Source organism: Poecile atricapillus, chromosome 10 (genome assembly GCF_030490865.1).
Source record: "Poecile atricapillus isolate bPoeAtr1 chromosome 10, bPoeAtr1.hap1, whole genome shotgun sequence".
Classification (NCBI taxonomy): domain Eukaryota; kingdom Metazoa; phylum Chordata; class Aves; order Passeriformes; family Paridae; genus Poecile; species Poecile atricapillus.
The window spans coordinates 12576832-12604013 of NC_081258.1; the positions used below are offsets into that span (position 1 = coordinate 12576832).

A 27182-nucleotide genomic window follows, 5' to 3' on the forward strand; every position below is an offset into this window, starting at 1 on the left:
GCTTCACTCCTCAGACACACACCCAGCTGCTCTGAGGTCTAAGCTGGCATCTCCCCCGTGCAGGACTTGTGTCATCTGGGTGAGCACCAATACAGCCCCAGCCCCTCAGCCCTCACCTGGTGGCTCCAGCAGTGTCAATGTTGGACCAGGGCAGGGCAGAGGCTCCTCCTGCACAATCCACCCTCACACACAGAACAGAGAGCAGGTTCAAAGTGTATGCAACATTTTATTGAAAAAATACGAATGTTCTGTACATAAAGTACAACTTAATGGGCTTGAAAAAATCTCCAGAGACTTAATGGTTAGTATAGGTCTTCTTTTCTTCTTTTCCCTCTAAGGGCATAAAGCATACAATGAAGCAGCAGGTCCCCTGTACTTGTGCAAGTGCAATCCCATCGCTGTGAGTGCAGCATAGCACCTGGCTCTACACGGGACTCCAACATGCTCAATGTACTTTTGATGGATGGTCTGCAAGAAATTTAAAGCATGGAAGAACTGCACAGGACTTGTCCTTCAATCCACTGGTGATTCAGAATTTATTGAGAGATCTCTGTTCTCCTAAACAGTCTGCATCTGCATATCCAATATTTCTGACAAATAAATACAAAAATAAATAGGGATCTGGCCTCACAGAACCTGAAGTCTCAGAAGCAACAAAACTTATAGCAAGCTACATACATAATTTCAACTATGTCAACATAATTTATTTAAATCTCTATCAATAAATGTATTAAAAGTATAAATTCTTACCCAATACTGAGAGTTTAGTTCTGGAAATAAACCCAGAAAAGGAAAGCTTTTTCAGTCCTCTCTTACAATTTAGTGTGCTCTTAGAAAATGCTTTATAGCTGAACTTCAGCAGAAACTAGCTGCTATATAATGCATTTCTATCCCCCAAACCTAATATAAAAAGCTCTTTAAATCTTTTTACAGTAACTGGCTTTCATGTCCTAACTTTACATACAGTTACTAAAAATACTGCACGTAGCAGTGCTGACTAAAAATAGGTTTAGTGTTAAAACTACATGCACAAGTGCTGGGGTACCAAAGCAGAAACTGAATAATGTGGCAGCTTCACAATTTATGTTGCTAATTGGATGGTGTAACAAATACTGCAATCCCAAAAGATATGTATGTTGCCAATGGAAAAACAATTAACAGGACTGGATGAGGAGAAAAAAGGCAAAAAAACTTTTTTTCTTCTCCATTTAAAACTGGAATGTCCGTAATGGCCAAGAAGGTGAATGTAGACCAGAGTTAGAAGCTTCTAAATCAGGAGTAAATGGTGATGACTTCTCGGCCGCCACCTCTAACAAGTAATACCCTCTCCAGACCCTCAGTCAAGACTTCGAGAAACTCCATGTCTGTTTCAGTAAAGTCAAGGGAAAAAAGTATCAAAACCAAAATACACAGGGATTAGACCAGGGCCAGCTCACAGCCCTCAGCTTTGGTATCACTTAGCTCAAGTACCCCTCTAAGTACAAAAATACTGTGAGTTTGGGGAACTTTTTCCTTTAAGCAATTACTACCTTACAGCCACAAGCCAATACCCTCCACTCAGGGGACGCTTTGTCACATATTACAGCTCAACAGCACTGGTGGCCAAATGAATTCAAGAGAACAGATTAAAGAAAAACCTTCTGTGTGGGCCAGGCCTTGCCTGAAAGGATACAGTTTTCATCTCCATCAGTATTCTTTGGAGGACCAGGCATGTTGAGGAGCACAAGTCTGGCATCGTGGGATCTATTTACAATGACTTCATTTAGCTTCACTGCTGTGTGCATCCTTCGGACATTAGACTGGTTCCTGTAGGAGAAGCACATTCAGACTTACTGTTAGAAACACACCTCTGAACACTGAATTATTAAAAAGGTCCTTTAAAAGCATACTCAAATCTCCTAAATACCCTGTTAAATGTCAGCTCAACATAGTGATTTTCTTCAAACTTTATGATGAAGACACAGAAGACATTTCCCAGACTTACTCAGGTACAGCTAGTCCGCTGGTTTTAAGATCTCTGGAGTCAAGTCTCCAGTTTAGAAAGTTACACTGCTCTTCAAAAAGCACACTTGATAAAGATGACTTAGTGTTGCATAAGAAATGAAAACACAGTTGCACGAGGGGATGTTTTCTTCCACCAGGCACAGTCGTGGCTGCAGAGCCCTGCAGCACCCCCAAACTCTCCTGCGTGCCCACTGCAGCACAGGCCAGGCACCCCTCCAGACCCAGCACCCCCAAACTCTCTCAGGGGGCTGGGAGCCAAGCAGGAGCCTGGCCCCATCGTGCTCAGCCCACACTTCCCAGGAGCACACTTCCCTCTTGGTGCTGAACAGCAGCTGACATCTCCAGAGAAAGGCTGGGCTGCTACACACCACAGTCACAAAATGGGGAAGTACAGGATGGCAGCCTAGAGTAGGCTGCATGTGAGGGGCTTCTCCAGAGTGTTAGACAGGTGTTAAGCTCTCCTTCAGGACACTAACCAACCTCTCTGCCTGTTTACAAGAAACACTTTTACCCAGGTGTCTTTAAAATCTCAATCACACTTTCAAACTTGAGTAGCCACTTTGTTCAAAAGTTAGGGGAGAAAAGGGAAACAGGTGCAGCATAATCTCATAAACCTCTGCTCCATAAGAATCCAGACTAAGAGAGGAAAAATCATTAATTATTTGGAATATATTAACACAAAATAACAACAATTCATGCAGGAACAAAACTCAAAAGTAACTTTTGGGGATTTCAGGCCAGGGAATGTTTCCTTCTTACCAGAAATCAACCATTATTTTTGTAACATAAAAGGAAATACAATACAGAAATAAACTTATCAAAAGAAGAATATTTTTATACTTTCGAGGCTTTTCTACTTGAGATTTCATCTTCATCTTAATATTGTAAAAGTATTAGAAGAAACAAATGAAATATGAAATATCAGTGGTTTCACTGATTTGGCTTTGCCTGATGAGTGAAACTCTTTAACAACCTTGCTGCTCTTCTGAATATTCAGATTTGCAAATAAATTATATACACAGAAAGAAGAAGATGCAGTGGGGAAGGACCATGTTTATTATGCTAACAGAATAATTTACCAACTGTGAATTACCTCTCTGTTACTTCATGTTCTTACTTAATTTGGAGCAAGGACATGCTCTGTCTTCACCACATCAGCTTCAGAAAGCCAGGGACAACACTGAGGCCAGATTATGTTTACAGGAAGTGAGGAAAAAACCAGCAGCAGGAACACAACAGTTGTTAGCTATGTATAGTTTTGGAAAGGGAGTTGAAAACTAAAGGTTTGGTTTTCTCTAAAGTGTTATTTAAAACTGGCATCTCCTCAGTGATTTGAAGGTGTATGCTACAAGAAAGGGCTTTTTTAGTGCCCCAAAACTGCCAGAAATAACATCCTAGCAGTGTTGTGGAATGAGAGCTTCTCTGAATGAGTAATGTTTCTTCCTGCTTGTGTCATACTCTGCTTAGGAAAATAGGTTCAGACCGGAATTGTTTTCTATCCTTAGTTCTCGTCAGGACAACTCTCGTAGTTTGTTACATCCTATTTATAATGATACATAGCTTAAGTAGCTAATCCTGCTCCCTTTAAAACGTTGCTAAGACTGCTCAACTCTAGTGCCTTTTCTTCCATCAATACACATAGTTTTCCTGCTTTTAGCTGAGAAAATCCTTTCCTCTCAACCATCTTAATGTACTTCTAATTTAAATAACAAACTTACAAGTTTTCCCACCCTCTGAAAGCATGGAAGAGGAAAAAGTACAGGTAGTTAACACCAAATTCAGCAGAATTTCTACAGTATGATTCAGCCTAAAACAGATTTGAATTCTGATTTATGAGGAAGAAAAATCTGGAACTTTGCCAAGTATGTAAAACTGACTGAGCTCTTCATGTGAGATGTAGGATATCAAAGAAGTCACAGGAGATTCACACAAAGCCAAAATAGACCTTTACTTCTCACTCTTCAGGGGGCACACGTGGTAGTACCACAGCTGCTGTTCCATGTCAGTGCTCCTGCAGCAGCATCTCAGAGGGTTTAGCACACACAGATGCTATTCCAAGTCATTCATCACCATCTCCACAGCTTCTTCGTTTATGCGTTAAACATCCACACTACACACTAGACAGTGAAATTACCATCTTTTTCTTCTTAAATTCTGATTAGATCAGTGAAATTATCAGTGTGTTTTTTTGAGGTATTTGGAAGACAGGAGGGAAGTTGTTACAGGATTTAACAGTTCCAATTTAGAATTTGGCTATACCAAGTGAAATATTGAGGCACGTGTGCACATTTGATTGATAAGAGATTTCTGGGGAGGCTAACTGCTGTCTTTTCATAGCCAGGTCTCAATGTTTACAGCATCCAAACCAAGGATTAGGAAACAAAAGATAATAAAAGCACAGCACATGTAGAGCTTCAAGAGATATGAAGTGCAGACTTAGACAAGACTCACGGCTTAATGCTGATGAGATCTCTAAAGCTTCCCACAGCACTGCCTCGGTTCCGCTTCTCAGCATCACATTTCTCTTTCGTCCAGGTCATCTGGATATTCTCAGGAACAGGGTCTCCCTCATCTTCTTCATCTGAGTAGAGGCTCTCCAGACGTGCTATTGAATGTCTATCCTTTACAAGCTGAGCCTGGAGGGTACATGAGTGACAAGGTGAACTCAGAGACTTTATTTTATGTTCTCTGGTGCTCTTTAAATAATTACAGACTTTTTGTTCCATTTTATCTTTTATTTTACTCACTCTATTTAGCCTTCAGGAGCTGACACCAGGCATCTGCCCTAGACAAAAGTCTAACATACCAAAAGGATTTTTAACAGTTTTGATGGGTGTAAGCCAAGCAGAATTTGGACTGACAGAAGCCTGTATCTATACAGGAAAAAATGTCAGGCTAGCTCATATCATGACATGGTCAGAAACAACAGACAAGACCAACCAAAACTGCCAACAAAAACAAAAAAAACAAAAAAAAAAATGCTTGACAGACACATGCAGAAAAGATGGATCATCTTTCATAGCTACATGTCATAGACATCACAGTCATGTGTCCTGTAAGTCCAAACTGGAAAGAGATCTTCAGCAGGAAAACAGGATATGCTATAAATTGAGACAAATACTGGATATCCCATACAAAGATAAAAACAAGAACTACATGCAATTTTGGGAAACAAAAAAGCTACACTAAAAGTATTTCCTTATATCTTTAGAGCACAGGAGTTAAATTTAAGCAACAGCTACATAACACACTACTAGGAAGGCACTTAATGTCATCCCATTAGACAGCAGCCCATAGAGAACAACCACAAATGACATACCTCCCTTTCCCTCTCAGTTTTTGTCAGCCTCATTTGCCTCAGCATCTGAGATCTCTGCTCCATCATAAGAGTTCTCTCATAAGTATATGCTGAGATATCACTATTGTGCTGCAGAAATAAGGACAAATATTGTGCTTGTAATCAAGTCGTAACCAAACATCACCACATGCAAATGAAGTGAAAAATGGCTCAATTCCCTTACCATTTCTACCACTTCTACCTCTGCCTCTATTCGGAGTTGATAGAGGAAAGTAGCCAAATCCTTCTTCATCTGGATGCTGTTATCATCCATCTGAGCAACAGTAAAAATTCTCATTTTGCATTTTCTCCAAACCTGGTGAGGGAACACAAACTCTCAGTTACTTGAACCATTAACACTTTGCTCTACAAAATAGAAACTTCGCAACATATCCACTCTCAATTATCAATAAAGGTTCTACAACTGGACCACATTTCTTTAAACTGAAGAATGCAGAAGTAGGTGGGGGACATTCTCAGCTTACTTTGTGCTGTTTGAGAAGAAAAGGAAGCAACATCAACATGCCTCCATCATGCACAATCCACCACACATCAATGTTGCCTTCGTTGTAACGCTCATGGTTGCTGGGGTAGAAAGACACATTTTTGGGAACCAGCAGAGCCAGATGAGCTGCAGTTGTGCAGCGAACAGTACCTGCCCAGGAGGGGAAGAACACAGTTATTTCCAATTCTACACGAGTAATTTATGGTAAGAAAAATGCTACTCACCGAGCAAGCGTCAGCAAACCATAAAAGTAATCACTTAAATAAAGAAAAATATGTACAGCAAGGCTTGTGCAGACAGGTCAGTCCAAGTGACAAAGCCAGGATTAAGCAGACTCACAGGAACACAAGCCTTATTTCACACTCAAAAGAAAAGCTAAATAAGAGGAGACAGTATCTGCTCTCTTCTAGTTTGATTAAATAACTGGACCACAGTAGAAGGAGAGAGATAGGAGCAAGGAGAGTGTTATCCACTAGTGAAGGATAGGTTAGAACCAGTAATAAAACAGAAACAAATTACAGTTTGCCACAAAACCAGCATGTCTCAAGCTGGTAGTTTTTTAACCATTCATTAGACACATGAGTTTTAGCTGCTAGATTAATCTTTGAAGATCTTTCTTAGGTCTTTTACCCACAGGAACTGGTATTTCAAAGAGCAGTTTTGTGTGAAAATACCTGCTTCTCCATCAATACAAGAAAAAAAGACAAACTCAAAACCAATCTTACAAGGATTCTGTTAAAATCCCGTGTGTGTACCAGGTGTGTAATAAACATCTCTGTTCACAACATCTGATCACACCGAACCTTTAAAGCTCACCTATAAATGTCTTCCAAGACCTTGGATCTTCACTCTGTCTCCAGCCATAGGGCCACCCCAAAACCACAGTGTTGTGCTTCATGCCACCAAGTCCACAGGACTGGATCAAGTGAGCAATTCCTTCTCGAACTTTATTGGCTACAACTACTTGACAAAATCCTTTAACCTTCTCAATTTCCATCATATTCTTAATAGTCTGAAAGAGAGAAAAAAAAAAAAATCTCAGTTTTGCTTTCCAAAAGGAATTCCTAATTTTTCCCTGTCATGACATCACAATGTAAATTCCTGGTTCACATGTCCATAGGTAAAGCATATTACAATGCAAAGTTCTGCTCATCAGATTTCCCTAATAAAACAAAAGAGAAAACACCCACTTGTCTAACATGCAGTTTATTTCCAGACATGATAATTTCTAACAGATTAAAGTAAGGATTTTTTTTTTATTTGTGCTATCATCTCTTATTCATCGTAGCAGATAGTGATATCTGTGTCACTATTTTAGTTTCAATTTTCTAATCCTAGAACACTCACCTTTTTAAACCCAAGGCAAATTGAAAATTGACTTCATTTGGATTCCCAGTTTCAGATTCCCACGTAACATGCTGTGTTATATTAAATTTACAAATATAAGCACCAAATCCCACACACCAGCAAGTGCACCTTTTATTTGTTTAAAAACTAAATAAACTTGATCAACACATAGCCCATGAATTAGTTTTCCTTTTGTAGCAATTTTCCTACAGAAAAAGCCTCAGAGGAAGAAAACAAATATGCTGATGCTACACATATATTTACATTTATAGATACATTTATAGATGTAAACAGGGCTATGATGTCATGTTTGCACAATGAGAAAGATTAAGTAATTTATTGAAAAATTTTCAGGACTAACCTTCAATGCTTTTTGTAATATATTTATCAACACACTGAAAAAGAACACATTTGCTAAGTTTATCAGTTACTGGAATCGCAGAATCACTGGGTTGGAAGAGACCTTTATGATCATCGAGTCCAGCCCAGCCCTAACACCCCAACTAGACCATGGCACCGAGTGCCACATCTGGTCTTTTCTTAAACACATCCAGGGATGGTGACTCCACCACCTCCCCAGGCAGACCAATTCAAGACTTTATCACTCTTTCAGTAAAAAACTTTTTACTTGGAATATTCAGAAAACTAAACAGTCCTCTTCCCTCCATTAAGCAGCACACAGAAACTTCTACAGTAATTATTTCCTATAAATTAAGGCAGTTTTATGCTGCAAGGCTATTTACAAACGTGAGCACTGATCTTGCATTCACAAAGGCACAACTGGCAGCTGAAACACGTATGCAAGTCCTTCACTGAACAGCTGTAGTACTGCTGAACTTGTTCTGTGTTTCATAGAAGCCTTATTAAGATGATTTTTTCCACATATGATTAGGAAACAAAATTTTGCATTACCCCCACTCACCCCTTTCTGCTTCAGGATTTAGGACACTGACCTGCTCAGCAGCCTGGGCTTCTCCATAAGTTTCCAAGAAATTCCCTTGGATGACTGATCCTATGATAGTCAAACCTTTACCAGCTTTCAGCTGGGATGCAAATGTTAACAGTCTGGGGTATTTTACATGCAAATCTTCATCAAGTTTCAGAAGCACCAGCAACTGAGGCCTGGAGAAAATAAAAAATACGACATATTTTTTAATTAAAGCTTTAACAATAATACACATAAAAAACTGCCTTTCATCACTTATATTGCGCTTAAATATTAATTCCGAAACATTCTTTCTCTATCTCACATATTCAAGGGGTTTTACTTGATTTTTTTTTTTCCCTCTTGGTTAACAGCAGATGTGAAACTGTGCGAATTCTGCTGCTGCATTGTGCTGACAGTAATAAAACCTACTGATACACTCAGCTTGAGAAGCTTGCATTGGTGTTTTATTTACAGGTATGTTTTTCAAGGCTCTTTTAAGTACTACTGGAGCACACAATGTTCATACTGTAGGGCTGATCTCCCAGATTTATCTGGATACTTGTGCCAAGAAAATATCAGTATTCTGTATCCAGAAACCTGGCATACGGAAAACACAAATATTTTCATCTAAACACAGATCCCACCTGCCTTCTGTTCCTTAAGGTATTGCTACACAATCAGTTGAGTCACTCTCTGTCTGGCTGAGCAAGTATAAAAGGATTTATAAAACTCTGTCTTTGCCAGATTCCTATTGCTCTTGTTCAGAGCCCAAGGGCTGAACAATGCCCAACCAAGAGAAGGGTTCTTGCCCACCTAATCTGTTTCAACACCAAGAAGAAATGACACCAGAAGGAATAATGTTGGCCACTGTTCATTCCCTGGCCTCTACACCTCTGTACTCACAGACCTCCAGTTTCCCCAGGTCCCACTTCTGAATTCACTGATTTGGAGTCCAGTTAAAGATCCAAAGAGCATTAAAGGTCTGCCCATACAGGGCCCACACAGCAAGGCTTGGCAGTAACAAGCCAGATTACTGCAAACTCAACACTTTTTTAAATATTCTAGGCATTTAGAGTCCAGTTTAATTCCTTCAGGGTAAGCAGATAACCATGACAGCCATTTCATTAGCCCAAGATGAGTACCTCCAGTTCTTGGTGTGTGGAGGGCCCTCCTCCAGCCTGAGCAAGGCGTATCTCGCTGCGCTGAGCGACAGGCCCCGGATGCCATCACCCCACTCCTTCTCTGCACTGTGAAGAACAAACAGCTCAGCCAACACATGGCTCCACTTAACTGCACTCTGACAGACAGGCTATGGAGATCTGAGCACCTGACAGTGAGTTCAGTAATGTGACACATAGCATCTATCGCATCCACATCTATAATTTGTGCATGAATGTCTGAGATATCACAGATCACATAAGAAAAGTGAAAATGTTTCAGTAAAATATACATGATGAACCAGCATTCTGGTTTAATTTGTAATCAATGCTACAGAGAAGGCTTCCCAAGCATATATAAACATCTGGCATTTCAACACCCAATTTAGTTATTAGGCCAAATTAAGTTATAAAGCCCGACTCTATCCAATGCAGATCTCCAGCAACCCAAGCAGCAGATTCAACTTTTCAAGGACTGTTCCAGACAGACCTTTGCACCAGATAAATTAGAATATAATGGTTGGCATCAGCTGTTCTGGGCCTGAAGTAATCATGTGCAGTACACAGCAGAGAGATCCCAACCAGTTTTCTACTTCCTGTGATTCATGTTTCACCTAACACCTTTAGAGGCTTAACAACAAAGTACTTCAGGGGCTTTTGCTTAGCAGTGACACAGTAAAAAAATGAATACAAAAATTAAGTAATAAGGAAGCCCTACAAGTCATCTCTGGACAGCTCCATTTCTAAATGTGCAAATTATAGAGATAATTCATTAAAAAGATCCAGCCTCCTTCTTACCCTTTCTTATCCAGTTAATACTTACCCTTGGTATTCAATGTACTTGTAAATCATGCCTGCAATAAGCATAGCTACCAAAGCATAATACCAAGATGAAATGAACATCAGTGCCAGGCAAATACTCATGCCCAAGAATGAGAGGGCCCTAAAAAACAAAAAGCAAAGGCATTAATAAGCAGTGGGGCAGAAAAGCCTAAAAAACCAAGTCAATTAAATTCTTGCTCTTTTTTCTTTAAACTGTCTATGCTGAACTGTCAGTGCAAGTAAAACCTCCACTGGATCTCCCCAGTCCCACGAGTTTTTCTGTGCTGTTATTAAAATGAAACTCTTGTGCCGTGACATATCTGAGTCTGGCTCTTGTGTACAACTGATGGCCAGAGAAATAAAAGATGCTCCCTGCCCTCCTGGAGAAGGTTCTCAAGTTCTGACTGCAGCTCAGTGAGGTGAAGCCCTTCACTCACCAGTGGTAGTATTTAAAGCGGGGCCGCCAGTTTGGGGTTCGCAGAAGTGTCTGGACTGCACATGCAAGATTAACAAAGAGGTAACACATCAAGAAAAACCTGCAAAACAAAAGTGCAAAACCTTTTAGCATGCACATTTATAGATCCTGGCATATACTATAATTACATGATTGATTTCAAGTCAAAATCCCACTGCCCTGTCACATGCCCCGTCCCCCTGCCCCTCTGACTTCTATTAGCCTGAACTATCAGCATAAAGTAGCTAGAACAATTTTTTAATTGGATCAAGTTAATCTGTTCACAACATAATGCTGTCTTTGTTCTGTGATTAAAATGTTTTTCCAAACCAAATAAAAATATAAAAACTTGCTTATTCACAGAATACTCCAGAGCAGAAACAAATATATTTATATGTAGAGCCTGAAGTCAGAGGATTCATAGAAATTACAGAATTACAGAGTGGAACTCAGGCTCTGGGAATTTGGTTAATGGTTTAAGATACAGTTCTGAAAGATAATCAAACTAGCAAAACTCAAGAGTATTTCTCTTCCCCTCCACCTCCCCAAGACAGCACCCAGGCTGTTTCTTACATTGAGAGAATTGGAGCCACCATGTCAAGTGAAGCAATAAGGATTCCTAGCTCAGCAATTAAAGCCGTTAACAGAAGAGCCCACGTCGGTTCCCCATTCGCTTTTCCATGACCAAAGATCTGAAAAAACAGAAACATTAAGCATATGTTCCAGGTATTTCATAAGGTTGTAATGGGAAAAAATCAAGTTACATTTTTTAAAAGCAACAGTAATTCTCCTACATACTTCCTTCTCTAGACCAAAGAGTCAAATTATTCTAATGGCTTGCCATGCTTCACAGATGCTTGATGATAAAATTACCCCATAAGTCTAGTCTAAAAATCCTTAAAAGTGTTCTTGTTTTCAATAAAAGAAAAAATAAAAAAACCATCAAAATAAAATATATTGCCCCTCACTTCAGTGCTGGGCAAACTGGGGAGAATAAATGCAATTTTAAGAGCATGAAGTCAGACAGGTGGTGAAGCAGCATGAGCAGAAAGCTTTTTAAGGTGTACAAACCCAGAGGAAAGGGATGATGTTGTCCTTGGCTATGGCCTGCAGCAGCCGTGGGGCCCCGGTGAGGCTCTGCAGACCTGCCCCACAGGTGGAGAAGAAGGACCCTATGACAATGACCCACGGCGAGGGCCACGACAGCGTCCCCACCACCAAGTTCTTGTTCACCGCGTCGCCGTACCTGCAGGCAGAACATTCCCAGGCATTCATACTCTGAGGACTATTTTGAGACTCATGTTTGGGGTTTTTGGGTCAGTTGTAACATGTAATTTAAATACTATTATTAATTATACCATATACAATAATATATACCATATATTACTAATTATACCATATTAATTATTAATAATCCTGTATTATTTTCTTAACTAGAAAACAGAGAAAGTAGCAAATAATCTGAGTTACTTATGATATACACATTGGAAGTGTCTACAGCTTGATTTTGACATTTCATTATACATATTTTAAAATTCTTGTATTATTATCTCAATATTATTTTTTACTACCACCAAAAAAATGCAAGAGCTAAGACACAGGATGGAAAATCTGAGGGTGCCATGCCAGAAAATATCAAATGGAACACAAGAAGATTCCAAAAACAGTGTTTACAATTCACATACAAATATGGTTTAAAAGGCACCCAGAAGTAAAAAAATTTTAAAACTCTAAAAACAAAAACCAAAACAAGGAGAGGAGAGAGGCATGCAAACAAAGCAGGCAAGAACACACCTACACTGCAAAAACAAGAAAAACAAAGAAGAGCATTAAAGCAGTAACACTTACTTATCTCTCAGGACAACACCTTCTATGCAGGCTCCAAATAATAACACACAACTGAAGTCTGGAGGACAGAGGGTGCTAAGGAAGTAGAATTTATTTAGACATGGCAGATGAAAGCATTGTGAAAGGACAGTAAGTGCTTCCATCCCGTGGCATTTGCACTCCAGTTTCTCCACAAGTATGTGGTAAAGCTGGCATGGAAATTAATGTCTCACTGCTCACATACACCTTCTAATGTTACCGAGAAAGGTTGAAATGTTATAACAAAGGAGACAAAATCAAATGAAGCATTTTTATACTAAAATGTCAGTTTAATCTTCTGCTAGTACAGAAGCTGATATTAAAATCTTTCTTTTCTGTCTCCTCCTGTGCCTGAAGGTATTTTGAACATACAGCAAACCATTACCTTGCACATTATTTTTTTGTATCTCTGCTGGCATTCACATCACCAGTAAGTCTTTGACAGTCAGATTTGTTATTAACTGTACTGCTTCTGCATTGGGGATGCAAGCTTTTTGGAGCTGGAATTCCAGTAAAGTTTTTCACCTTGTAAATTAAGTTCACAAAAATGGTTAAATCTTGAATACTACCCCTGAAATGCAACTATAAGTTACAAACTGCAATAAAAGGAGAAACATTGCTCCTGAAAGTGTGTCAGCCTCCCCAGGGTGGCACATGGACATGGACACATCCAGGTATCCAATGGGTGAGGCCTGAGCTGCCAGCAGAGCTGGGGGTAAAGCTGTGACCTGCTTTAATATTCCTTATGTCCACAGCAAATGCTGACTTCTTGGTTCAGGGTCAGTTCCCAAAGTGACAGCACAGAAAGGCTGTGCTCCTAAAGAGCTGGGACAAGCAAGCTGGACTCTGATTTACAGCTTGGCAAGTTTTGGCAAAAAACAGGAATGAAACAGCAGAATTTCCAAGAGAGTCACCATCTCGGCCAGCTGCCCTTTAGGTGAGACTAATTCAGAAAGCTCTTTTGACTGTATTGTTTTCCTTTTACTTATCTGAGTTGATAAATTGTCATTTAGGACACCAAGAGCTAGATAAAGCTGAAGATCTGTGCTCATCTCTTCTCTAGCATGAGAGCAGGTAAGAAGACAGTCTCTCCTAAGCAAAGCTCCTGTTGTCCTAAGCCCTGAAGAGCTGAAAAAACACTTGGGAACACTTAGTTCTTTCATTTCTGACTCTAGTTTATCTTGTTCTAAAATGTTCAAGAAAACCTATACTCCCTAAAGTCACTCCAAAGAAAAGGCTTTATTTTTAAAAAAGGAACTGAAATTTATTAACTCTCCCATTAAAGCCTCCCTTCATCTTAATGTTTCACTACAACATAAAAAAAAAAAAAATTCACATATATCACCAGCCTGAAAAGCTATAGATCACTGTGTAGCAAAGAACAGCAATGACAATGCAAAACAAAAGAACTCATCACAAAAGGGGGGACGGAAAGTAACGGGATAATAATTAAAATTCTTTCAGTTCAAGGATTAATGTTTTGTTGTTGTTGCCTTGGTTTTTTTTCCACTGGTAAATCATACTCGCACTGACAATTCGGTGAGCTGAAAGCAGTTCCAGAAATCAGACACAATGTACCAGCACTCTAGTAACTTTAAAAGGATACAGACTAGTGATGTGGTGACAATGGCAAGAATTGTTCCAACAGGGATAGATTTCTGTGCATCTTTGAGGTCCCCCGATCTGTTTGAACCAGCCATGATACCTGAAAGTACATTTTGGTAAGATCACAGGGCAGGAGGAAGCTCAGAGCTCCCTCATGCCAGCATTCTCACCAGTCACTGAAGGGAAGAAGATGCCAACCAGCACCATGAACGATGTGGTGATATCTGACAGCACGTACAGGTGCAGATTGTTCTTCTGGCCTGCTACATCCACAGAGGGCTGATGTGCTCTCTCCAGTATCTCTCCTTTCTCCATATAATTGCTCCATAAGTTGTCTTCAAGGTTATTATCACACCACAGAAAAGAAAAGCATGTTTTAGTTCAAACCTGTTCTCATTATAATGAGTTTACAATTGAGGACTGCAAATGGGATTCAGTGATCAACACAGGAAAACCACAAGTATGTATCAATAGTCTACAGAAGCCTAAGCAACCTAAACTTTATTATTACTAAATGTAACATTCTTTTAAGCTCCTACCTATTTCAACCCAAAGGAAATATACTAAATATTTTCATAAGCCACCATACCACAAACTAGCTCAGAAAATGCAAAGCAGCAATATCAATCAGTTTGGCATTTGAAATTTCACTAACAAATGCTGAGTCTTATTGTAATCTTAGAAACTAGACTGCTGGTTTCTGTGAAAATGGGAACCTTCAGCACTCAGCACCTGCACAAAGCAGCTGCACTCTGGTGTTCATTTCAATAACGAACACTTTTCAATTATACTTTATTCAGGAGTGGGCAAAGGAGAAACACTATTTCTATACAAGTACTCTTATCTTTCAGGGCATAATCTTAACCTGTCTGAAGTAGAGAGCTGTTACTACAGAGCTCTGAAAAATTTTAATAACTAGTATAATTTAAAATTACAGCTGACTTCATGCTGAAATTATGAGATGAACAAGGGAAATTTAATAAATTTTACAGGAGACAAGTACTGTATCAGGACAAAAGTCCCATTTCATCTTTTTAAAGGTAATAAGACTGGACTTTCTTTATTGAAGATAATTTTCTTCACTGTAATTACATTTCTTCATTCCTTTTTTCTTAACCAGCAGGGAAGAGTTTGACCCATTTCAGCTGCTCAGCATGACTCCTCTTTAAAGGGACAAAAAAGTGTTCTACCATACCTATTAAAATGCCACTAGCAGCTCCTGGAATTCCTGCTATCTCTGAGACATTGTTCATTAGGAAATATTCATCACAGTGTTCGGTGGTTAAGTTTGTGCTGTGGCAGAAGAGCTCCCAAAGCTTAGAGGCCACAGTTATGTTATCCTTAACTACAGTTTTGGCACAAACATCAAACTGATCTCTTGACAGAGTCCTGTTGCCCAACATGCAAATCCTGGAAGGGAAACATGAACACCAGAGTTAATGGATGTTACTGGGAAAATGAAATCCACGCTTGCCCATATTTATTCTTTTATATCATGTGGAAACTTCAAGTGGCTCCACTGTGCTACATCACTTCTCTCCTTCAAAAGGATGGCTGCAGCATGACAAAGACTATCTGTTCCCTTTAAGGAATTTTTTGATTTATGAAATTTGATTGACTTCTCTTAAACAATAAAAGAGAACAATTAGGACAATTTTTGGTTTTTTGTTGTTTGGTTTGGTTTCTTTTTTTATTAAACAGAACTACTGGAGTGAAAGAAATGTGAAGAGTACTAGAATTCAAATTACTAGATATTTAGAATATCTAAAGATATTTAGAATCTCATTAACCCAGTTTCTATACTACAACAATTGAATTGCAATATAGACATTTTAGATTCAGAATTAGGAACATACATTAAAATCACAATAAGGAAAGGTTCTTCTTCTCAGCAGATACTGTGCTTGATTGCTAAAATCCTCCACTGCCTGTTGCATTTCATCTAATCACAATCATTTATTTCAGCACTGAAAAATTTTTATTTAATTAATTGTCTTTGTGTCTAAAGACAATTCCACAAGACACTGACGTAATGTTAACAGCTTCCTACTACTAAAAATTCATTCAGCTTTTCTCCCCACTGTCAGAAAACACCCACAGGAAAATAAAGTTCCTTCAACTTTAATTTTAATTCCACTTTGTTTAACAGGTCTTATTGATCACTGAAGACAGGAAAATGGAAGACACAGGGCTTCTCTCTGCAAAGAAAATGACAGGTTTGCAAGCCTGCAAACTTTAACTTCCAAGAAGCTTTCCCCTACAAAATTAAAAATAAATACACTACCTTGTTACTTCAGAAAAAAAGAAAGAGGAATACAATCCAAGAAGAAAGATAGGGAAAACATTCACAAACAATCTAAGAGATAATGAGGGGGGTGCAGAGACATTGTTTTACTGCTGTAAACCTCTACTGTTGTAAAACACTATAATCACTGGGCTTTATATACCCAAATGGAACACTTGAGGGCTGCAAGTACTTAGTTATGGTCAAAGCATTTCAAGATGTGAATAATTATGCAAATCCAACTCCTCTATTTCCATTCCATTCATCTCTTGCCAGTAGTATCAGAAAATACAATTTGCATTCCTGGTAAAACACATACATCTACATTATTGCTGCTCCAGCTCCGAGTTCAAGAAGCTGATTCCATGTTCAGCTCACAACATCCAAGGAGCTCGTGCTGGGTCCAGAGCAGGCTCCTCACAGAGTAGGGAAAGCTTTTCTGGAGCCTCACACAGCCCCACACCACACTCCCAAGAGGTGCCCAGTTTCTCAGCAAGGAGCTGACCACACCACCAATTTCCAGCCACGAAGGCAGAGTGTGGTGTGAGACTGGCCTGGGGAAAAGGGACCTGCCAAACTGCTCCCTAAGAACTGCACAAATAACTCAGCAGCAGCATCACTCACATCCCACCAGCTGCAAGCCAAGAGACTGGATTGGCTTTGCAGGAAGCAGAGCAGTGTCAGCCTCCATCAGCCTCACCATGAGACTTCCTTCGATCAAAACAGTTTAAGAAGTGCAGTAATATGTTCATTTTAGCCTAAGAAACTTCAGTTCCATGACCTCTGCACACTGTCATTATACACAGCTAAAAATATTGGATGTAATTCACAAAAAAAGGTATCTTCAACCATGTATCAGACACAAGTTCTAAATAAGCTACATTAAAGCCAACTTCCAGACTCACAGGCAAAACTACAACCCCCATCCAGAAATATTACTCACGGAAATTCAGGTGGATCGAAGATGGACTTGATAGCTCCAGCATAAATGGACAAGATGGATATTACTACACAGGCCAAGAAGAGGGAAGCAAATTTGTTCACATACTTCACACCTACGAACACCACCACTGCCATCAGGATGAGGAACACGGTGCCATACACCCTCATGTTGTTCAGCATGGCACTGGAGGCATCGTGGGCACCAGATGGATGGAAAATTGCTGCTTGTGGCACAATGTATGTCTGAAACAGGAGAAAGCAAAAGTAAGCTAGAGGAACACCAGCACAGAACGCTGTCTGGGACTGTGTGCCTGTACTAGAAATGTAAATCGCTTTGCACTCTGCAGCATGCTCTTCACTGGGAATCTTTTACAAGAAAAATCAAGAGGTACCAGCGCTTTCTATGTCAGCAGTACAACTGAGCCAACTTTATCAGATGAACACAAGTCTTGGATGAAGTCACACGTCCATGTGTGTTGTCAGAAGAGCTCCCAGGCTGCATACTCAGAGTGTGCAGCTTCCAAAGGGAAGCACTAGAGGTAAAGAACTGGACACCAAGGAACTGGAGAGCTTCCAGTCTCTTCCTGTAAATGTGTATGCAAACATGGGACAAGAATACTGGGGTACTTTCTATAGGTTGTCTTTAAAGCAGGATTACACTCACCAATAAAATCTCAATGGCACCAAGGATATACATGGCTCCTGCAAATGTTGTTCCCAAATAAAAACACAGCCCCACAGCTCCACCAAACTCTGGGCCCAATGACCTAGATATCATGAAATAGGAGCCACCAGCTGTGAAATGAGAAAAGTGAGAGTAGAATTATAATTTATTGCTATAAATGTTTAAATATTCACAAAAGCAATACAAATAATTATATACAGTGTATCTGCTATATTGAGGTTCAACTGAAGTATCTTATTCGCTAGCACTCAGGTTAAAACCAAAGAAATTGATCTTTAGCCTGATCGATAACAAGAAAAAACACTAGATATGACTTCAGGCTTTGTATTCCAGATTAAGCAAATTTCTCTAGAATAAATCCATGGTAACATCTTATAGCAACTTGGCTTTTGGTTTCTTTTTTACCTTTTTAACACAATGGAGACATTTGTTAACTACACTTACCTGGAACAACACCGTTAGTGGCAATTGCACTCATTGATATGGTTGTCAACATAGTCTGTGGAAAGCAGGGAACAGGAAGCAATTGTGTCAACAACATTTTTTAAAACATAACTTATTTCTTGATAAAATAAAGCTGCCACTGCATATACGATACAGCATTTCTACTTATTCTGCCTGTCATTATCTAAAAGAAAACAAGGGCAGCAGGAATTTAATCACTGAGCTGTTGAGACTTCTGTTTGAGGGATGGCCCCTGTTCTATCAGGTCAAACAGAGGGTGTCTGCAGACAAAGCAAGATAAGAGAACACAGGTGTTCCTCAATCTGCAGAGCTGTGATTCCAACCAAGGCTGGTCCAGCAAAGCAGGCAGCCCTCACCTGGGGCAGGCATGGAAAACAGCTGTTTGCTGAACAAACAGTATATATGTAAGACTGTATTTACACTACAGTTTGCCAGTTTAAAAGGAACAGTAAAAAAAACATTAAGAAAAAAAAAAAAAAGAAAAAAAAAAAAAAAAAAGATCTGCAGCTACAAAGCTGGCTAAGGTGCCTGGCTTAAATCTGACTTTACAGATTTTACACAAGCACCTACAAGCCTCCCCAGGTTTCTCAGTAGTTTCACAGAGGTTATGTCACATGCATTATTGTACCTAAGCACTTACACAACAGCAGCAAAGCAATACAATCAGGAAGGACTGAAGAACTCCAGCCATTCCAACCATCCAAGTCAGCCGAAGGAAGAGAATAACCCCGAAGATATTCTGCATGCATGGCAAATACACCCCCATCAGGGTGCCCATGCTGGGTGACTGGAAAAAAAAAAAGTTGACATTCATTAACTGAAATTATTCAAAGCAGAGATAACCAAAAAGGCCTTGAAGTTCAGTTTTTTAAAGGGTAGAAACCTGGGAAACGTAAGGTACATACATTCAAATACTGTTGTGCTGGACTTCCACAAAACACAACATGAACTCCAAAATCATGAATTTCTGAACAAAATGCTCACCCTGCCATATACTGAAGTAATTATCCTCAGTATTTAACACTGGCTAGTAACAACAGAAGATATATTTGGTTTTTTGTAGACCCACAGAATTTTTAGTATGAGATGTGTTGAGTGCTGCAGACCCCAAGTAAGGTAGATCCTTACCCTACTGCCCAGAGTTCACAAGTTATGTTCAAGAAAAACATACTTTTGTCATGCTACAACTAGAAAAGATTTGGAAGCAATCTGGAGACATGGATAATGTATTTTTCTTCTTCTCTTCTTGTATTTTTCTTTTATATATTCCATATAAAACTAATGATTCTACCCTTTCTTAAGTTCAATGTCAGCATCAGACTTTGAATTACTTTTGACAGAGACCGAAAAAACACAAGTTACATGACTTCACAGGAACTGCAGATGACTGGCCTTCAACAGATCATCCTGCAGAATAATCATCCAAAATAATGGCATCAAAGTGCCACTGGCAAGGGCTTTATTCCAAGAAATATAAAAATGCTTGTTGCATTGGTACACCTGGCACCAGCAGCATTTCAGAGTCCCAAATCTCTGTGGTTTCCTGCCAAGATATTTCATTGCTTCTTCTTTTTACAGTTTCCTTTTGCATTTAAAATTATACTGAATTCTAAAACACAGGGGGAATAGAGTGTGCCACTTCTGAAAGGCTCATCCCTTTTCATACTCCTTTCTATAAATAAACATGAATTCCAAAACACATTAGATAGACAGCATTTAAAGAAGTCCTTGAACAATCATTCAAATGAGGATATTAAAGGGAGATGACAAAACTTGTTCACATTTGACCCCACACAGCATTAACTACAAGCAAAAATAAATTGCACGTTTATAGACAAATGAAGTCATGAACCCAAAGCAACAGTATGTGAGACAAGCAATAAAATGTGTGCCAAAAACTTTACATAAGTTAATTCATGAGTATATTTCACTACACAAATCACCAGGGCAAAAACAACCAAGGAATTTTGTGCTTCAACTTGCAATTACATGTTACAATCCAGAATTTCCTCATCTGCATTAGAAACCTGCCCTGCCAGACATGAAACAAAACTGTGCCCAAGAACATGATTTGAGCTGTTCTTCGTTAGAAGCGCCAGGAGTTGCTGACTGAATTTTTTCAAGTCAGCTTTGAATTCCCTGTGTGACCGAAGCTGAAACAATTCAACTAGATTTTTCTCATACACACTAGAGCTCAGGTGAAACTCCTGAAGGAAAGTGGGTGACAGGATCATGTGCTGATGGTTTGCAGGGGCGTTACCCTATGAGACCTGCAAGCAGGGGCCAGAGCTGCTCCTCCCCTGTCTGACAGTAACAGAAATGTCACTTAGTACATAAGTGTCCTGATCAGGGCAAGGTAAGGTAACTTTTTATTAAGTTATTCCAGTGCTATAATTGAGGAAGATCTTCATGGAGTATTATTTATATTGTACTTGTTTCCTCAAGGAAGGGAAGGTGTAGATACTCTTGATTCCAACACTTTCATCTGATTCACACTGTGCATTTAACCCCATAAACTTAAACAAAGAAAGGACTAAATACTTGCCAGCACTGGGCAGATATTGCCCAGCACAGGGGCTTCCCATTGTCACATTAATGCACACTTTGCCATTCAAGGACACACTCCACATAATTTTATCATCATTTATCTGACCATTCATCATCAGTCACTGCCTCACAGCTCTGAACCCATCAAGTGAATTTATCAGATGTGTGGGTATCTCAGAGCAAAGGAGTTAAAGAGTTTGTCAAAACTGGCATCTGGGAAAGGGAAAGAAACCCATCCTGTTGCTCCTACACAGGAGAAGTAAATGGACCATGGTTATTGTGTTTTCTACATGACAGTCCTCCACACACTACAAAAGCAGGTGAGATTTCAGCCTGCCCTTTACACACCTCCTAACACCTGCTTCCTTTGCATAGAATTAGCTCAGGTCTTTCCTGTCTTCTGCCTATGTGGTTCCTGCAGCTTTGCTCCTCTGTTCCATCACCTTCTCCCCCTCCCTCCTAAGTGGTCTCTTAAGCCGATCAAGTTACAAGCTCGCTTAGACCACAAAGGAAGAGAAATTGTGCATTAGTTGTACACTTGTGAGGCCACTGCAGAGCAGAGCAGCCTAGGAAATGCCCAAGTGTCTGCCCAAGCAAGTATTACTAAGTGTATTTCAGGCATAAGAGTTCAGCCTGGATTATCTTACCCTGCAAAAAAAAAAAAAATACTCACAAGAAAGAATGATTTACAAGTATTACTTGAACCAGCTTGTTCACAGAAATATTTAACACCAGTAATCTACAGTGACTTGATCCTTTTTTATAGCTTCTAATCATCACTAAATGATACTAAACCAGTGCTGAAGTTTCAACAGAATGTGACCTGAAACAAGGGTATTATTATGCTCAACAGCAACCACATGAAAAAATGTAACACCCTGTGCTGCATAAAGGAAATAAAAGAGAGACATTCTGAAGAACACCGTTTTAGAACAACCAAGAAGGGACAGAAAAATCTTGAAAATAGTCTCAATTTCAGTGATGCAGATCATGTTTCTGCTCACTCTCATCAGCTGCAGACACATAATTTATGTAAATATTGATCTGAGTCTGAAGGACACTATTTCCATTGTGCCAGTGTGATGGGTTATTAAAGCACTTGGCTGCAGGGCTGAGGGACATTGATCAGCAATGACAGCTCTCACGGTTGCTCTGCAGCATGAGGACAGACAGCAGCACAGAAATGAACTGCTTTGTTAAAGATACATGAACTACAACAGTTTATTTAATTTTTTCCAGCATAAGAAAGGGATATTTCTATATCTACTGTGACTTGTTTTATTGCAAGACTGTACTTAGAAAAGAAAAAGCAACCCAATTTCTACCTTATTACATTGGAGTTGTGTCAATTTTACCTGATGTGTACTTAACAGAGAATGCTACTACCAAAAGCATTTAGTGGGGCTGCTGAAACAAGATAGTATGTTCATATTAAGATGTCTTGCACTGAAATGAAATGAATTTGAAAGGATATGATTTGGCAGGCAGGGCTGTGCTAGGTCCCAAAAGGTCCTCACTGGGAGATCTGTATTACCTGCTCAGAGAATTACTTACTGAAAGGGTTGCTTTCCTCAGCTCCTTTTTAAGTATCAGATCTAGAGCCTGCTCACCTGCCTTGCTCCAGCTCTTGCCTATGAGATGCCAGTGCCAGCAAGAGACAGGCAGGTCACTCTTTGTCACACAGCTGAGCACACCCAGTGCAGCACTCTCCAATGGGTGGGCTAACAGAGGTTTATCTACTTAGAGCAGACCTGCTGGTGCTGGAATGGACTGCCAGACTTCTGTCCCCATGCTCAAATGGGAAGGGTAAGTTAACAGCATCACAGTGATTTATACTTCAAAGACTATTAAAAAGAAGTATTCAGAAGAATCCCCTTTGCACTGTTTCTGAATACCTTCAATCCATACCCTTGTCCAGTTGCTGCTTTTAAATTTCCTGGGTTTAATGGTTATAATTACTGGCCAAGGCTTTCCGTCGTCTTATATTCTGCATGTTTAAAATTTTATATTGCTCATGGCAAGAGAGGGAGAAGAAATTCAACCTGCAGTTATGATATTGCAGCTGATGTGATTTATCCCAGAGACAGACATGCAGACAAAGGTTCGCCTAAGGAAACTGCAGTGTTTACACAGAAAACACTGAGATATTAATACAGCATGATACTGTCACTTTTGGAAAGGTCACCAAACCCACTCTACAAAAAAACATCTGAGAAGTCTGTGAACACACATTTTTGGGACATGGGAAAGCATAATTCAGGAAAACACAGTTATTAAATCTGAACTCCATTTTGCCATAGAAACAAAGCTTTAATAAAGATAATAGTCCTTTTTAATGGCAGTAAACAGCTTGAAAATATGCAAGCATGAATCATACCTAAATGTAGAAATATTAACACCATACCATGCATGGTACTCTAGCAGGGATTCAAGACAAGTTCTCAGTTTTCTGGTATTTGTGCCTGCCATTTTTACCTTGTGAAGTTTTATATACATTTGCTTTAACCAACTGTATACTATAGTCCCATTGCCCAATTCTCCCAATTCTTTTTCCATCAGGGAAGCAAGGGACTATCTTCCAGATTGCTCTGCATCTTACCTTGGTATTCTGGTCAGGTAATTAAGAAGGAAATAAAGAGCAAAATCACAACAACTGTGTCTATTGTATCCTCCACCATTCTACTTTTGTCAGGGAAATAATCAATCTGCTTCTGATAGCAAGAGGATGAAAATTATTTTACATCATGCAATAATACCATATTAGCAGCTGATACCTGACATTATTCCTACCAAAAGCATGCTAAAACAGAGATGCAGCTGACATTCCTTATTAGTAATGTGAAGGTAAAAGCTTTGGACAAGACTCAACCATTAGTATAACAACAAGTACCACACAAAAGAAAATCATAATTAAAATGTTTAAATTACTTTTTTAATGTCAGCTTATAGGACCAGAATGCAGCTACTTTATCCAAATGACCTTAGCTCAGTCCTGTCATGATGTCACATTAACCACAATATTGCAGCACTTTTAGTGCATGTGGTCTCAAATAAAACTGAATTTTAAGCTTCACGTTGACAAAACAACTTTGTTATTCCCAGTGTAAAACTGCAGAGTAAGGAACTGGAGTGTGAGTAAGAGCATTCAGCATGGGGTAACATGCATGCTGCTTGAGAGGTACTGGTTTGCAACAATATCACTGCCATCCCTTTCTGAAATGGCTCAAACTTTGTAGGGCAGTGCTATAAAACCTGCAGAACTCAAGTGCTATCTTAGCTTCTTTGGAAATCTTTCTTTTGACAGAACTTGCAAGCAAGCTGACAGGCCTGCAAGCCATAAAATGCAACCACGCCAGGTGCAGCAGTAACCAAAGCACCTGCGGCTCTGCCAGAGGTGAGAGGAGCAGTTAAACACTGCCCTCCTGATAGAAATCAGCTACCAATAACCAAACCTCACCTGCTGCAGTCATTCCAGAGCCAGCCCCATGGGCCAGCCATCTAAATGCAGATGCTTTGGGGCAGAGTTCAGCTGCCTAAGTGCCTGACAGCGGAATGGCTCCTGAGCTGCCCCAGGGTGCCCAATCTGACCTCCACCCACCACTCTAGATGGGTGTTGTCTCCTACAAACCCCGTGTCATCACCTACCTGGCTTGCAGGGGTGTGTCAGATACCGCTGGGCAGCTCAAACAGCACTAGGAAAAAGCTGTGGAATTTAGTTTTTATTTGTATCCCACTAAAAGCCTGTTCCGTTCTTATCTAAATGCACACCAAGCATAAGGAATTACACTGCAATTTTAACCACCACATCTGCCCCAATTCTCTGGTAACAGCTGGCTCCCTACAGGTTCTATGTCATTTCTTTGCAACATTGTCGTGGCTCCTGAGAGAGGTTAGGAAAAAGCAGAAGGGAGGCCAGCTCCCCAAAAATCACACAGGGAATCATCCCATTCATCAGTTGTGGCCATGGAGAGAATCTTTACTTACTTTTGATACTTTCTTCTTCGATCCATCAGTACTTTCTGCTTCTTCATGTTCCTTGACACCTTGAGTAAGATTTGTGTAGTTGACCAACTTGCCAAGCAGAGATGACACTTTTGGTCGTATATCAAGTTCTTCCTGTGGAAGAAGACAACAAGTCAACTTCTGCAGTTCACAGCATTTCTGAAGAGTCTGGGATCACGCCTTCCTGGGCATGCCTGAGGCTACCAGGGACCACACCAGGAAAATCATCCAGGGAATGACAGAGTATTTCACTGTGCTTGAACCACTGATGACAGATTTTAATTTTCTGAAAGCAGGGCAACTCTGATAGGAAAAGGCCATGCCAAAATGTCTGCACCATGTGAATCATTCTCCTCAGGTGCTGAAAAGCATAATTACAGCAATGAAGAAGTCTGAGCCTTAGAACTGTGAGAAAATGAATGTGTATCTTGCATATATCTCTAATGTCAACTTACATCAACAGATATACTTTTTAAAAGGTCAAGCTGCCAAACAAATCAGAGTTTTAGTAATTAAACTCTGCTCATTGTAGACATGAATGCACTCTGATGATTTTATTACATTTTCCAAACTATGTTATCTAATTCATGTGGATCTAGACAAAATCCTCACACGTACAGAGGGCCTCCCACCTTTATACTCATCCCACCCAATTTCTGTTTCTGGTTTGGGGGTAGGGGGGATGAAAAAAAGTCCCAGAATAAAATAATTTCCTTTCTCTTTGAAATTAAAGTCTTGCATTTCTGATAGCACAATAAGGAATACATGGTAAAGAGAAACAACTTTCCACGCAGGAAATAAAAAACAATTGACAAAGATTTCACTGTCTGCAGGTTTATCATATCTTTAGGTATCACCTTGAACAGTTTCTGGTGGAATCAGTAGCATTATGTGCTTTGTACCTGATGCAGAAACTGACCCCAAATGGGGTCATTCCTTCAGGCATGACATGAGCCAAGCACTCCTTTTCTTATTCCTTCCTGTGATCTGAGCTGCAGTTCACATGTTTAAAAACCTGATTACAGTCCCTTCCAGAAAGGGGCTGAGACAGCATGCACCTCCTGTTCAGGATGGAGCATGGCCTCTGGTGTCCTGATAGATCCTCCCTCTGCTTAGTCCCACAGAAGAGCCTCCACACCTGGTGGCCTCCAGCAGGAGTGTCTGCCCCTCCTCACTTCCAGCTGGATACAGCTATACAGATATACAGAATTATAACTCTGCCTCACAGACCCAGCTGTCATCACACCTGAGCTCTGTCACACACAGGATCTCTCTGCCTGCTGTACCCCGACAACAGATGGACACCCACAAAAAGGCATCTGGGGGAGAAAGATGTGCTCCATCCCTCCCATCATGGATGAACACAAATCACATTAGAAGTACAAAAAACAGCTAGAAATTACCTCAAACAAGGCCAGATTTCTGTCATAGTAATCACCTCCCTTGCCAGCTTCTGAACTGTTCAGGAAAGGACTGTTTTCTTTATGGTTGCCATGACCTGTGAAGAAAAAAAAAAAAGCACGTTTTGATAAGCAGAGAATAAGACTGTAACCTTGAAGAATCCATAGGGAATAAACTCATTTGGTTAACTGAAGATGTTTCTTTTTAGTATCTCAAGTCATACAATGTTAGCAATATCAAAGGTGTTACACTCAAGGTAGAGTTATTTCTATTTATACTCCTCTGCTTCATTAAAACAAAACAAAAAGTCACCTCAAAGTAAATCTATGACTAGGGCCACAGCTACAATGTTATATGTGCCTTTATTCTCTCATGCTCACTTCTGCAGCTGTTTCTTACATAGAACAGTGACAAGCACTGGGACAGCTCCTGTGCATTTAGAAATCACTACTAATGGTAATAGCAACCTCTGAGCTGCATGTCCAACCCAGTTAGATACAGTTAGCAAGACTGAACACTACAAAGATGAGATTCTGTCATGACAATACAGGTAAACAATCCCCAAAGCACCTTTTTAGTTCTTAAATGCTGTTTGTTATTCACTGTGCCCACTAATCCCATTCAACATCCTAATGCTTTTACCCTCACTGTGTTTTGAACATTTAAGCTGTGCACTCTTCAGGCTCCTCTTCTAAATTAAAACCTAATATCAGGTACATTAAAACCAGAGCACTCCCATATGCAATGAACAATGTTAAAAAAAAAAAAAAAAGGAGAGATGGAAGATCAGTAGAGCTTTTTGTCACAAGTAGTAACAAGAAGAAAAGGAAA

The 27182-nt window shown here is 39.8% G+C and overlaps 1 protein-coding gene across 8 annotated transcripts in view; it reads right to left on the reverse strand.

The window, feature by feature from the left end:
* Positions 1 to 206: 206 nt before the first annotated feature.
* Positions 207 to 27182, reverse strand: part of SLC12A4 (solute carrier family 12 member 4) — a 46336-nt gene continuing 19360 nt past the window's right edge. For all 8 annotated transcript variants that reach the window (XM_058845558.1, XM_058845565.1, XM_058845564.1 and 5 more), the window contains 23 exons: positions 26354 to 26448; positions 24933 to 25064; positions 19042 to 19188; positions 18381 to 18435; positions 17916 to 18046; positions 17253 to 17494; positions 15221 to 15435; positions 14196 to 14360; positions 14027 to 14125; positions 12403 to 12460; positions 11626 to 11800; positions 11128 to 11246; positions 10538 to 10636; positions 10102 to 10221; positions 9264 to 9368; positions 8147 to 8315; positions 6663 to 6858; positions 5827 to 5996; positions 5526 to 5657; positions 5324 to 5431; positions 4456 to 4640; positions 1673 to 1806; positions 207 to 1364 (listed from right to left, as the gene is read on the reverse strand). In XM_058845558.1, coding sequence (XP_058701541.1) covers positions 1273 to 1364; positions 1673 to 1806; positions 4456 to 4640; positions 5324 to 5431; positions 5526 to 5657; positions 5827 to 5996; positions 6663 to 6858; positions 8147 to 8315; positions 9264 to 9368; positions 10102 to 10221; positions 10538 to 10636; positions 11128 to 11246; positions 11626 to 11800; positions 12403 to 12460; positions 14027 to 14125; positions 14196 to 14360; positions 15221 to 15435; positions 17253 to 17494; positions 17916 to 18046; positions 18381 to 18435; positions 19042 to 19188; positions 24933 to 25064; positions 26354 to 26448 — 3143 coding nt within the window. In that variant the 3' untranslated portion in view covers positions 207 to 1272. The remainder of the gene's footprint in view (positions 1365 to 1672; positions 1807 to 4455; positions 4641 to 5323; positions 5432 to 5525; positions 5658 to 5826; positions 5997 to 6662; positions 6859 to 8146; positions 8316 to 9263; positions 9369 to 10101; positions 10222 to 10537; positions 10637 to 11127; positions 11247 to 11625; positions 11801 to 12402; positions 12461 to 14026; positions 14126 to 14195; positions 14361 to 15220; positions 15436 to 17252; positions 17495 to 17915; positions 18047 to 18380; positions 18436 to 19041; positions 19189 to 24932; positions 25065 to 26353; positions 26449 to 27182) is intronic.